The sequence below is a fragment of the Diaphorina citri genome, unplaced genomic scaffold (assembly GCF_000475195.1).
Source record: "Diaphorina citri unplaced genomic scaffold, Diaci psyllid genome assembly version 1.1 scaffold2392, whole genome shotgun sequence".
In the NCBI taxonomy this organism is placed as follows: Eukaryota; Metazoa; Arthropoda; class Insecta; order Hemiptera; family Psyllidae; genus Diaphorina; species Diaphorina citri.
In genome coordinates, this window is record NW_007379816.1 from 22,043 (window position 1) to 35,641 (window position 13,599).

General features: G+C 36.2%; 1 protein-coding gene across 1 annotated transcript in view; it reads left to right on the plus strand.

The window, feature by feature from the left end:
- Positions 1–7,558: 7,558 nt before the first annotated feature.
- LOC103518858 (neuropeptides capa receptor-like) overlaps positions 7,559–13,599 on the plus strand; it is a gene marked incomplete at both ends in the record, with an annotated part of 8,852 nt that continues 2,811 nt past the window's right edge. The window contains 2 exons of the mRNA XM_008483941.1: positions 7,559–7,690; positions 12,226–12,425. Of these exons, the coding sequence (XP_008482163.1) occupies positions 7,559–7,690; positions 12,226–12,425 (332 nt within the window). The remainder of the gene's footprint in view (positions 7,691–12,225; positions 12,426–13,599) is intronic.

Genomic DNA, 13,599 nt, shown 5'->3' on the forward strand with positions numbered 1-13,599 from the left:
CCGGGTACTTTATTTTAGTCAAATGTACTACCTATGTGAAGATCCATACTCCATTTTATATTATCTTTTACAGTAAGTGCGGGACTTGTTGCATATTGCATAATTAGATAGTTTCTAGGCGTTCATAAAAAATGATTTCTGTCTTTAAGAGCAAGTGAAGAAAATATTATTCGAGTTAATACTCGTATTATGCTCAAAATATTTTCAAGAATATTCAGTTGTTCAGTTTCAGAATTATTGTTGATGTAAATTCGTAATACCGAGGGAGGTACCGGTATGTTATTGCTTCATCATAAATATACCATAATCCATGTAAAATAATTCTGCTTTTCAGAGAGAGATAGAGAGAGCAAGGGTGTTCCCCATATTAGAATGAGATGGAAAGGGAGATTTAAATTTCAGAATAATTATATTTTCAAATTACTAGAGTTAAACACAATAAAATCATGTTGATAGCAAATAGCGATGAAGCCATTCAACCAATGTACACATACAACTTTTTGTAATTATGTGTTTGGGGATCCCCCACAGAGAGAGAGAGAGAGAGGAGGAAGGTAGAGAAGAGAGAAAAGACGGAGGGATATAATTCGACAGAGGGCGAAAAACACGGGAGTGAGAGAGAGAGAGAGGGTGTTCCCATTTTAAAATGTCCCATAAAAGAGAGGGTCAAAACATTTTGTAACCTCCAATGAAAGAATACGTGATAATAATGATGCTATGATGATAAAATAAGAGAGAGGAATCAGCACATGATTAGAGGGACAAAATGGCACTTACACATTTTGGAGATACAAATTAAACCTAATCCAGAGAACATCTCAATGAATATATTATCAGCTCTTGTTTTTTAAACACATTAACTGAAAACGGGTCCCCTTTACCAAACGTATGTAATGAACGCTTATCCAGAAATTTGTCCTTGCCTCTTGCCTCCCTTTTTCCTCTCCCTCCCTTCTCTCTCTCTCTCTCTCTCTTATCTGTCCTTTTCTATCTGATTCCAAAATAATAGCCCTATATTAACATAATGTCCTTCCTAAATACCCGGGTACTTTATTTTAGTCAAATGTACTACATAGGTACCGGTACCTATGTGAAGATCCATACTCCATTTACATATAATATGTATTATCTTTTACAGTAAGTGCTACTTGTTGCACATTGCATAATTAGATATTTTCTAGGCGTTCATAAAAAATGATTTCTGTTCCAAATTTTCATAATCCTAACCTCATCCCGAAGTTTTTGTAAATTCTGAATCTGACTCATTGACTGAGTAGGGTATGTGAAGATCCATACTCCATTTATATTATCTTTTACAGTAAGTGCGGGACTTGTTGCATATTGCATAATTAGATAGTTTCTAGGCGTTCATAAAAAATGATTTCTGTTCCAAATTTTCATAATCCTAACCTCATCCCGAAGTTCTTGTAAATTCTGAATCTGACTCATTGACTGAGTAGTTCTTTTTATATAACTCACTCACTCTGTACAAATTTCTTCATCTTTTCATCTTCTGAGTAGTTCTTTTTATATAACTCACTCACTCTGTACAAATTTCTTCATCTTTTCATCTTGAAGATCAGTAAAAAAAAAGACACTTCGATGGGTACAAAATCTTTTCTACAGAGGGTTTCATCAACAACCCCGAAAAGAGTGGTGTTGAAATTCTTCTCATCAAAACACGTTAAAAGTATTCTGTGTACACTTGTCAAAGCAAACACCCTGAATTCCTTTACATAAAGATTTTTTCAAGCATTCGGGTAGGTACCTATGGAATATTCACAAGTTGTGGGTGAAAAGAGAAAAGATAGGGGGTGGAGGGAGACTTTTTTAAGCTTTTAAGAAAATTACTTTTTTCTTCTCTCACCACGTGTAAACTAAGTTTATAACTCACTCACTCTGTACAAATTTCTTCATCTTTTCATCTTGAGGATCAGTAAAAAAAAGACGCGTCGATGGGTACAAAATCTTTTCTACAGAGGGTTTCATCAACAACCCCTAAAAGAGTGGTGTTGAAATTCTTCTCATCAAAACACGTTCAAAGTATTCTGTGTACACTTGTCAAAGGAAACACCCTGAATTCCTTTACATAAAGATTTTTTCAAGCATTCGGGTAGGTACCTATGGAATATTCACGAGTTGTGGGCGAAAAGATAGGGGGTGGAGGGAGACTTTTTTAAGCTTTTAAGAAAATTAGTTTTTTCTTCTCTTACCACGTGTAAACTAAGTACAGCCTACTTTGGTAGGTACATGGTAATACATAATTATGTATTTTTCCACTAAAAGACAATCAATGTCAAAGGGAAAAGTGTCCAGCAGACACCAGGGGGAAGGAGGGAGGTAATGTATACCTACCAGAAATTTAGGTACAGAAATTATCTACCTAAGCCCTATGTAAAAAATTCAGCTGAATACATTACTTTTCTTATAGCATAAGGAAAGTTTAATTGTATAGATAGCCAAGAAAATTTCCTTTCTAAATCAATTAAAATTATGCCAAAAACATTAATAGAAAAAATTAAAAAAATCAAAAAGTGATTTTGGGGGCCAAGGTACAACCAGGCACCTTAATTATGTATTTGGGGATCCCCCACAGAGAGAGAGAGAGGAGGAAGAGAGAGAAGACGGAGGGATATAATTCGACAGAGGGCGAAAAACACGGGAGTGAGAGAGAGAGAGAGAGAGGGTGTTCCCATTTTAGAATGTCCCATAAAAGAGAGGGTCAAAACATTTTGTTAACCTCCAATGAAAGAATACGTGATGATAATGTGATAACGATGCTATGATGATAAAATAAGAGAGAGGAATCACATGATTAGAGGGACAAAATGGCACTTACACATTTTGGAGATACAAATTAAACCTAATCCAGAGAACATCTCAATGAATATATTATCAGCTCTTGTTTTTTAAACACAAAACGGGTCCCCTTTACCAAACGTATATGTAATGAACGCTTATCCAGAAATTTGTCCTTGCCTCCCTTTTTCCTCTCCCTCCCTTCTCTCTCTTATCTGTCCTTTTCTACCTGATTCCAAAATAATAGCCCTATATTAACATAATGTCCTTCCTAAATACCCGGGTACTTTATTTTAGTCAAATAATGTACTACCTATGGGAAGATCCATACTCCATTTATATTATCTTTTACAGTAAGTGCGGGACTTGTTGCACATTGCATAATTAGATAGTTTCTAGGCGTTCATAAAAAAATGATTTCTGTTCCAAATTTTCATAATCCTAACCTCATCCCGAAGTTTTTGTAAATTCTGAATCTGACTCATTGACTGAGTAGGAATTTCTATCCGGTTAATAAATAAAACATGTTTTGTTATCATTTCAGAATACACAGCCCGTTACATAAACATGGTCGACAAGTTACAACCTACGACCACCCACTAAATTTAGAGCAAAAAGCTCTAAATTTTCAGTGCAAAGAAAAACGGGCCAATGGCTGAAGCTTTGAAGTTAGGCTCTTGGAACCCAAAAAAGTTTGGATCAACACATGGAAACAACTTTTTGTACGCCTCATAAGAGGCCTGAATAAACTCTTGACGTTTGCTAACAAATTGGCAAATTTAATTTTGAAAATTAAATTTGTTTTCCAAAAAGCAACAAAGTTGGGGAGCTGTTGCTTTTAAAAAGTTACCGATTTTATTTCGAAAACGAATTTTATATTAATTGGGCTATTCAATCAAAATCTGACAGCCTCCTTTCAATAGCTTGCAAGTCAAGGTGGTTAATATCGGATGAAGAGAAGATCAGTAAAAAAAAAGACGCTTCGATGGGTACAAAATCTTTTCTACAGAGGGTTTCATCAACAACCCCTAAAAGAGTAGTGTTGAAATTCTTCTCATCAAAACACGTTCAAAGTATTCTGTGTACACTTGTCAAATGAAACACCCTGAATTCCTTTACATAAAGATTTTTCAAGTACTCGGGTATGTACCTATGGAATATTCACGAGTTGTGGGCGAAAAGAGAAAAGATAGGGGGTGGAGGGAGACTTTTTTAAGCTTTTAAGAAAATTACTTTTTTCTTCTCTCACCACGTGTAAACTAAGTACAGCCTACTTTGGTAGGTACATGGTAATACATAATTATGTATTTTTTCACTAAAAGACAATCAATGTCAAAGGGAAAAGTGTCCAGCAGACACCAGGGGGAAGGAGGGAGGTAATGTCAGAAATTTAGGTACAGAAATTATCTACCTAAGCCCTATGTAAAAAATTCAGCTGAATACATTACTTTTCTTATAGCATAAGGAAAGTAAAGAAAAAGTTTTGAGCTTTCCAATTTCCATTCATTTTTCATGTCAATTTTCTGAACATCTGATGTCCTTCTGAAGTTGAGAGTGTTGAAGGTTGCGGGTTTGAACACTCACCTGGTACGCTGAAGGTTGCGGGTTCTAATCCCAGCTGATTGAGAGCTAATGTGGATATTATTGACCAAATGATTTGGATGGTTTGCGTCAATCATTTTCAGTTTACATAGCTATGTAGTTATAACATTGTTTGTTTTTCAGTACTGTTTTTTTACTTTCATTTTTCATGTCAATTTTCAGAACATCTGATGTCCTTCTGAAGTTGAGAGTGTTGAAGGTTGCGGGTTCTAATCCCAGCTGATTGAGAGCCAATGTGGATATTATTGACCAAATGATTTGGATGGTTTGCGTCAATCATTTTCAGTTAGCTATGTATGTATAGTTATAACATTGTTTGTTTTTATCTTCTTTTTTTTACTTTCTATTTTCTTTTTCTTTTTTAAAATATAGGAATAGAAATTGCTCGCTCGCTATTTTCTCGAAATTTGATAGAACATTTCAACACAAAACAAGTTTGCGTTTTCCTAGGTTTACCAATTCACCATATGAATAAATATTTTCATTTTCATTACATGTTTTTCCTTTTTCTCGGAACTCCCTTGCAATTTTCTACTTGGATGAAAAAGCACAAAATGAATGACAGACTTCTGCTGTATTGAAAATAACAATGAACTTGAGGAATATATAGATATAACATGACAAATGAATGAGGAAGGTATGGAGGTCAAAAGAGACTATTCTAATATTCTATGACATGCATTGTCCTCATAAGGATCATGTTTTTCCTTTTTCTCGGAACTCTCTTGCAATTTTCTACTTGGATGAAAAAGCACAAAATGAATGACAGACTTCTGTTGTATTGAAAATAACAATGAACTTGAGGAATATGTAGATATAACATGACAAATGAATGAGGAAGGTATGGAGGTCAAAAGAGACTATTCTAATATTCTATGACATGCATTGTCCTCATAAGGACAAAATGAATGACAGACTTCTGCTGTATTGAAAATAACAATGAACTTGAGGAATATGTAGATATAACATGACAAATGAATGAAGGTATGGAGGTCAAAAGAGACTATTCTAATATTCTATGACATGTATTGTCCTCATAAGGTAGCTCAAACTTGCACTGTTCTCATCAAAATTGTCATATTATACTTTTCATATACTTTTTTTCATTAAAATTTTCCGGTCTTTTTTTACGTATTATATTAATTTTAATATGAAGAGCATAGCAGTGGCGTAGTGGAGAAAATGGTGGTTGGGTGGTTCTTTATAAAATGAACACCCAGTTGAAGGTAATCAACATGTTCTGACAACTCAGGAGTCCAAATTGTCAACGTTGCTCTTAACTTACTTCTCTGGATTGCCGATAAATTGTGTGCCATAAAGATTTTATTTATTCTCTTTCATTGATTTTTAAAAAGAATAAAAATCCGTACATATACCTTTACCTTATGAAGAGCATAGCAGTGGCGTGGTGGAGAAAATGGTGGGGTGGTTCTTTATAAAATGAACACCCAGTTGAGGGTAATCAACATGTTCTGACAACTCAGGAGTCCAAATTGTCAACGTTGCTCTTAACTTACTTCTCTGGATCGCCGATAAATTGTGTGCCATAAAGATTTTATTTATTCTCTTTCATTGATTTTTAAAAAGAATAAAAATCCGTACATATACCTTTACCTGTAATTCTTTACCAAAGAAGAAGTTCTTTTTCTTGTTCAACTGAAATTTAATAATGCCAGCATACGTCACTAGTTGGTAGATATGGAAGATGATAGTAAAATATATGGGAAGGAAAAAAAAAAAAAATATGAAATGACACAGACAGTAGGGTGGAAAAAAAGGAGAATATAGCAGAAGGGTGAGAGAAATGAGAAGGTATATGAAAAGAAGGAAGCTTAGACGCAGAGGAGATTAATGAGAGAATACCAAAGAAGAAGTTCTTTTTCTTCTTCAACTGAAATTTAATAATGCCAGCATACGTCACTAGTTGGTAGATATGGAAGATGATAGTAAAATATATGGGAAGGAAAAAAAAAAAATATGAAATGACACAGACAGTAGGGTGGAAAAAAGGAGAATATAGCAGAAGGGTGAGAGAAATGAGAAGGTATATGAAAAGAAGGAAGCTTAGACGCAGAGGAGATTAATGAGAGAGAGAGAGAGGATGAGTTGTTGACATGTGGGGGCCTTTGGCCTCTAGACATAAACATAACGTGGGATACATGGATTAATCTGTCAGCAAGACTATAGCAGTGGCGGATAGTGAGGTTTTAAAAAGGGCAAGCTACACGGAGAGCAAAACTATGGTATCGGAAGCCCAATTGAGTGACTGGGTTCCAGCACTCTAATGCGGAACCCTATATCAGGAAACTCAACTCCTTACTATAGAACCTAACGTCCAACAACGTAAATAATGGGAAGTAACTCAATGATAGGTAGAGTTTTTCCACCCTAATCTTCATAAACTTGTGGCACTCTATCGCTATTTTTTCTTAGTGTAGGTATAAACCCATATAAAGTCCGGCGATCTGCTGTTGGTCTTAAAACCCAGGGGGAGGGTTGGAAAACAAACGTAGATAGGGAATTGAAGAGGAACTTCCCTAGCTTTCTAAGAGGACCCACCACTGAACTATATCATTGTCATGACTCATGATATAATACGATGAGTATCATGATAATGCCATGACTCATGACACTGTCCTCTCATGGGAAACAGATGCGTGCGTTTATGGGTGAAATTTTTAATTTTTAAAGCCTGTCTAACTCGGCTTAGCACTTTAGCATAATGTAGTGAAATAATCGGTACACAACGCTATAGATAGAGTGTAAATATTTGACCAGTATTATACCCACAAACTCCACAAAGTGTCAGCTTGTCAGTTCCAATTATATATTTCCATGTGGAAATTGACGGACTAACATGTATTTTGTTCAGAAGAGCAACATTAAAGAGGTGTTAAACATTTTACAGGTGGTAGTTCGTATTGACCTATTTACTGAAGTTAATTAAAGTTATCTTCTTTTAAGTGTGGATTAACTTTTTGCCTGCCAATTGAGATTGCTTAGACCAGTGATACACGTTTTGAGAATTCGCGTGAATTAATAAATTTGCACGGATCAATTCTCACGGAATTCCAGGAAAGTGGCTGCTGCCACGGGGTTGGTCCATAATGATGTTGGGTCTGGTTGGGTAGGGTGTGCCGGGCAATTAAACGATAAGCGTGTCATCTAACATTGAATTTCTTTTCATCTATGTTTCAGGACTTCCCAATGATTTGGGTGTATTCTGGCAACAATACCCCTGGGTGCTAGGAGAAGAGTTGTGCAAATTCCGCGCTCTCGTCTCGGAAATGTGAGTAAGAAGTTTCGGCGCATTTGTGCTTATTTATTACTAAAATATAATCTCAAATTATTAAACTATCTCTTACCAGCTTTCTATTGTAAGTACACTTACATTTTTTTTTCTCTTCTTTTTTAATGATAAATAAATATGTCTAATTTTTATTTATACTTGTACATTAAACGATGAATCAAAAAGACATAATATGTACGTGTACGTATTGCTTTTTACCTCATGCATACTACATACCTAACTCCATTAATACGTATTTCGTATTTCCAGAATAAATTGATGACAAGGTATGTTTTTTTTGGGGGGGGCTAGTACTAAGGATAATAATAGTAGTACTTATTCATACTGCTGTAACATTATACTAAAGGTGCAAAGACTCCCCTTGCCTACACCTCCTCTAAGGAACCCTCCAGTGTTCAAATATTTCATGATTATTATTAGCTCTTGCTACTTGTATATACCTGATACCTAGGTATACATATAGGTAGCTATCTGAACTTTTCTCAAGCTCTTCAGAAAGCGTTGGTAAATATTTTTATTATTATTTTATTTTTTCTATAGAAAAAGAAGAAGAAAAGAAAATACTTACCTATCTAGATTTTTTCTTTCTTAAGAGATTTGCTAGAGGAAACCACACTCGTATTATTAGAGAAAATAAGAGATTTGCTAGAGCTATTTCTTTTAAAACGAATCTCAGCGTTCATTTTCATCATTCAAGATCGTAAATAATCTATTTCCTAACCTTTTTTTTTCTAAATTACTAACCTCGCAAACAGGCCCGTTTGTAGGTATTTGCTGATAAAAACAGGAAGATAGGTAAATAAAATAAAAATTTAGTGCTATTTTGTATGAACGCCTAGAAACTATCCAGATATGCAAAGTGCAACAAATTGTTGATTACACATTAACTGAAATATTAACCCACCTATGCCCGACAAAACTTTTTGTTTCCGATTAGCCCAATTACTAGTTATTAGCTTGGAAGATAGAGCGTTTGCATTTTAAGCGCTAGGTCGAGGGTTCGATTCTAGCTCGAGGTGGATTATATCCTATACAGACATGGTTCGTTCTTGGAACGGTTGGATTTTTCCTATCCTGTCTTCCTTCTCTCTTCGCTTTCGGGATGATAGGACCTTAGCAGTTACAGTTCCTTCTATCAAACTTTCTTTTTCGCTTAAGGCATCATCTTATGTGGTTATTTTCTTTTAATAGGTCCGATACCGTTTAATCCAGGCCTGATTTTATTTAATCCTAATTGTTTCCCTTCCATCCCTGCCTCCCTCGGGAAACAGAAGCGAGGAAAGTTTACTTGTGGTGGAAAAGGTATGAAGAATAAAGAAAAGAAATTAGTTTGATTGAAGCTAGAACTGAGAGATGGAGAAGGGAAATGATAGAAAGGCAGTGGAAGAGAGGGAAATTAAAGCAAAGAAAGATTGAGATAAGGGGAGAGTAAAAAAGAAGAGAGAGATAGATGGATAGATAGAGAGTATTAGAGAGAGATAAAATAATTTAAAAAATAGAAAAAGGAGGTAAAGAAAGAGAGTGGCCAGACTAGTTATCGAGTGGCGCGCCTGCCTCGTAAGCGCTAGGTCGCGGGTTCGATTGCGAGAGAGAGGAGAGATGTTAAGATCGAGGTATGATATTGAGGGTATACGGGTATATACCTTATACACGAGGTATACCTACATCGTAATGTGTAAGTAATATGTTTCTCATATGCACATTATTTCGCTATTCTTCCTTACCTCCCTTCTTTCTGACAAACAAACGTAGGTAGGTACTCCATCATTTTTAGAGAAAAGGTTTCAAAATCAGAAAATATTGGGAGAATGAGGGAAATTGAATTTAGTACCTACCTCGTAATGTGTAATATGTTTCTCATATGCACATTATTTCGCTATTTTTCCTTACCTCCCCCCTTCTTTCTGCCAAACAAACGTAGGTAGGTACTCCATCATTTTTAGAGAAAAGGTTTCAAAATCAGAAAATATTGGGAGAATGAGGGAAATTGAATTTATCATTTAAGATTGGTCTAATCGTAAATAATCTATTTCCTAACCTTTTTTCTTCTAAATTACTAACCTAGCAAACAGGCCCGTTTGTAGGTATTTGCTGAGAAAAACAGGAAGATAGGTAGGTATATAAAATAAAAATTTAGATCTATTTTGTATGAACGCCTAAAAACTATCCAGATATGCAATGTGCAACAAATTGTTGATTACACATTAACCGAAATATTGACCCACCTATGCCCGACAAAACTTTTTGTTTCCGATCAGCCCAATTACTAGTTATTAGCTTGGAAGATAGAGTGTTTGCATTTTAAGTGCTAGGTCGAGGGTTCGATTCTAGCCCGAGGTGGATTATATCCTATACAGACATGGTTCGTTCTTGGAACGGTTGGATTTTTCCTATCCTGTCTTCCTTCTCTCTTCGCTTTCGGAGCGTTTGGATTTTAAGCGCTAGGTCGAGGGTTCGATTCTAGCTCGAGGTGGATTATATCCTATACAGACATGGTTCGTTCTTGGAACGGTTGGATTTTTCCTATCCTGTCTTCCTTCTCTCTTCGCTTTCGGGATGATAGGACCTTAGCAGTTACAGTTCCTTCTATCAAACTTTCTTTTTCGCTTAAGGCATCATCTTATGTGACTTGTGTGGTTATTTTCTTTTAATAGGTCCGATACCGTTTAATCCAGGCCTGATTTTATTTAATCCTAATTGTTTCCCTTCCATCCCTGCCTGTTATTTTCTTTTAATAGGTCCGATACCGTTTAATCCAGGCCTGATTTTATTTAATCCTAATTGTTTCCCTTCCATCCCTGCCTCCCTCGGGAAACAGAAGCGAGGAAAGTTTACTTGTGGTGGAAAAGGTATGAAGAATAAAGAAAAGAAATTAGTTTGATTGAAGCTAGAACTGAGAGATGGAGAAGGGAAATGATAGAAAGGCAGTGGAAGAGAGGGAAATTAAAGCAAAGAAAGAAAGATTGAGATAAGGGGAGCGTAAAAAAGAAGAGAGAGATAGATGGATAGATAGAGAGTATTAGAGAGAGATAAAATAACTGAGTTAGATATTAAATTTAACACTGTAAAAAAAGGTAGTTTAACTATATTTGTAAAATTGTCCAAATTTGACTACCACTTTCCTTTAGGTTGTCTGTATCTGTAATTCTGTAAGTTCGTTTGTTTCACCAAAATTCACCATGATAAAAAAAATGAAGGAAGTTTCCTTAGACTTTTTGTGTCCGTTCGGGGGCCTCGTACGAACCTTTTTCTTACAGTTCACTGAACCACTAGAATAACTGCATAGTATACATATTTTTGTCTCGCTGGAGGACGTAAAACTGAGACAAAACCAGCCCTGTCAAGCCACAGACAATAACACTGGCTCTTTTGAGGGTACCTGAATGAGACTATGGTCAAGTCCGTCTCAGGAAGTAGGGTACAACAACATAATTGTGTACCTGAATATCCCTCATCAGACCCCTACGATTTAGGGGCCCTGAACTAGCTCTCTGGCCTTGATGACACCTCTTGGTATCCTCTTTTTCCCCCTTGCCGGAGAGAGAGCTTTTCAACTGCTACACTAAAGTCAGGATATCGAGCTTTTAAATCTGCCCTTTTTTATTGGAATGTACAGATAAAAGGACTACATGTCCTAATTCGACAGTTCAAATAAAGCACTACGAGGATCTCACCGACACGGAAATTACTTAGGTAACCCCCAATTTTAAGAGGTTGAGAGAGGGGCAACTTCAACTGCCAAGGTCTGATCTTATCGTCCCGAAATTGAAGAGAGAAGGAAGACAGGATAAAAGAAAGCCGGTCATTTCCGAGAGTTAACCTTATCTCTTCAGGATAAAATACACCTCGGGCGGGAATCGAACCCGCGGGCTAGCGCTTACAAGGCAGACGCGCCAGCAACCAAGCTAACTAGGCTGTCCCTCGTAATGACTCGCCTCGGGCGGGAATCGAACCCGCGGGCTAGCGCTTACAAGGCAGACGCGCCAGCAACCAAGCTAACTAGGCTGTCCCTCGTAATGACTATAATACCTAGCAACGCGTATGGAAGCCCAGGGCCTCGTTTCATCAAACTATTGTATTACAAGACTTGTAATACAGGCAATTTAATTTACAAGCCAGAAGTATTCTAATCTGTGTTTCACGAAAATAATTCCAAAACTTGGAAATGTACGCGAGTAGCACGGGCCCGAGATTTATGTTGGGTGGGAGAAGGTTCCTGCCCGCCAGCGAGTGTTTTTTTCCCGAGATAACCACTGTCCCTCCAGTGTTCACCATACTAATTCCATGTTTACTTTCCTTATCCTATAGTAAGGAAAGTAATGTAATCGATTCCATTTTTGTTTCTCGTTCACAGGACGAACTACACGTCAGTTCTCACAATAGTGGCCTTCTCCATGGAGAGATACCTGGCCATCTGGCCGCTCTCTTTCGAATACTAATTCCATTTTTACTTTCCTTATCCTTATAGGAAGGAAAGTAATGTAATCGGTTCCATTTTTGTTTCTCGTTCACAGGACGAACTACACGTCAGTTCTCACAATAGTGGCCTTCTCCATGGAGAGATACCTGGCCATCTGTCACCCCCTCCTCTCCTATGCCATGTCCGGCCTCCGGAGGGCCATCCGAATTATTGCCGTCCTGTGGCTGTTTGGCTTCCTATGTGCCACGCCCTTCGCTGTGTATACCACCATCAATTACGTGGACTTCCCTCCTGGTAAGTATACCACCATCAATTATGTGGACTACCCTCCTCCAACTCTACATCTTATATATTCTTATATTCGTGAAGTGCAATTTAGATACATAGTTCCATAAAAAATTATGTAATTGCAGATACATGTCATAAATATGTAATGTTGGTGTTATTAGCATTGCAGTTCTCATTCTCAACAAATATAATGAAATAAAATTAATAAATGTCGTGCTAATGTACACAAAGAATAAAATAAATTACCAATTTAAATGTGAAGGAATTAATTTTTATTGTTTTGAGTCAAGGAGGAGATACTTCGGGTTTTTCTTTTTGACTTTTTTGAGCAAATTAAAAGGGACGAGCTATGCTTTTGTAACAGTCCTTTAATTGCTCTGAGCGCTCTAAATTTAAGCTAATCCTTTTAAGAGGAATATTAATAGATAATTATAACCTTCTTTACTAGTTTACTTATCATTTAGAAGCGAGACTTCAGACCTAGGGTGTTGGAAATCTCCTTGAAAGACAGGTGACGAGAATTTCTTAGCTTTTACTTTTAAACTTACAGACGATAAGGTGGAAGATAAATTAAATGAATAAGTTCTCACGCTTCCCTTCTCTTTGCCTTGCTTTTCCGTTTTGTTTTGTCTTAAGAGAAAAAAAGGCAAAAAAGATAGAAGTTATAAAAGGGAAGACAAAAAATTACAAGATAGGAGACTTTTTTATACAAAATGCAAAGTACCTATACCTACAAAGTTTAGGACCATATTGCAATCTCATTGTTTCTTTTTACTCTTTTCAAACTTGAAATTCATATTTCTTGCATCAAATTAGGGCAATATGCCTGCCTTTTTCAGAAAGTTTAGCTAATATTGCTGTCTCTCCTATGAAGTATGTTGGTTGATTTATTTTGAGTGTCAATACATAATGTAGGTAAAATAAGATGTATTACCATAATATAGCAGTAAAAGCTCCAACCAAACGGTTTATCCTTTAATAGAGAATAAAAATAACCTTTCTTCTGTGTTTCTCGGTATCAATTTTTCCCAATATCCATCTTCATATTCTTCCATTTTTATTCCCTTTGTTTTTTATATGATTTTTATTACCCTCCAAACAGCATTTGAACGTTGCAGTTTAACAGTTGACGTTTTATTGCTACTAAAACAAAATATTAGTACCAACCTACGTGGAATTG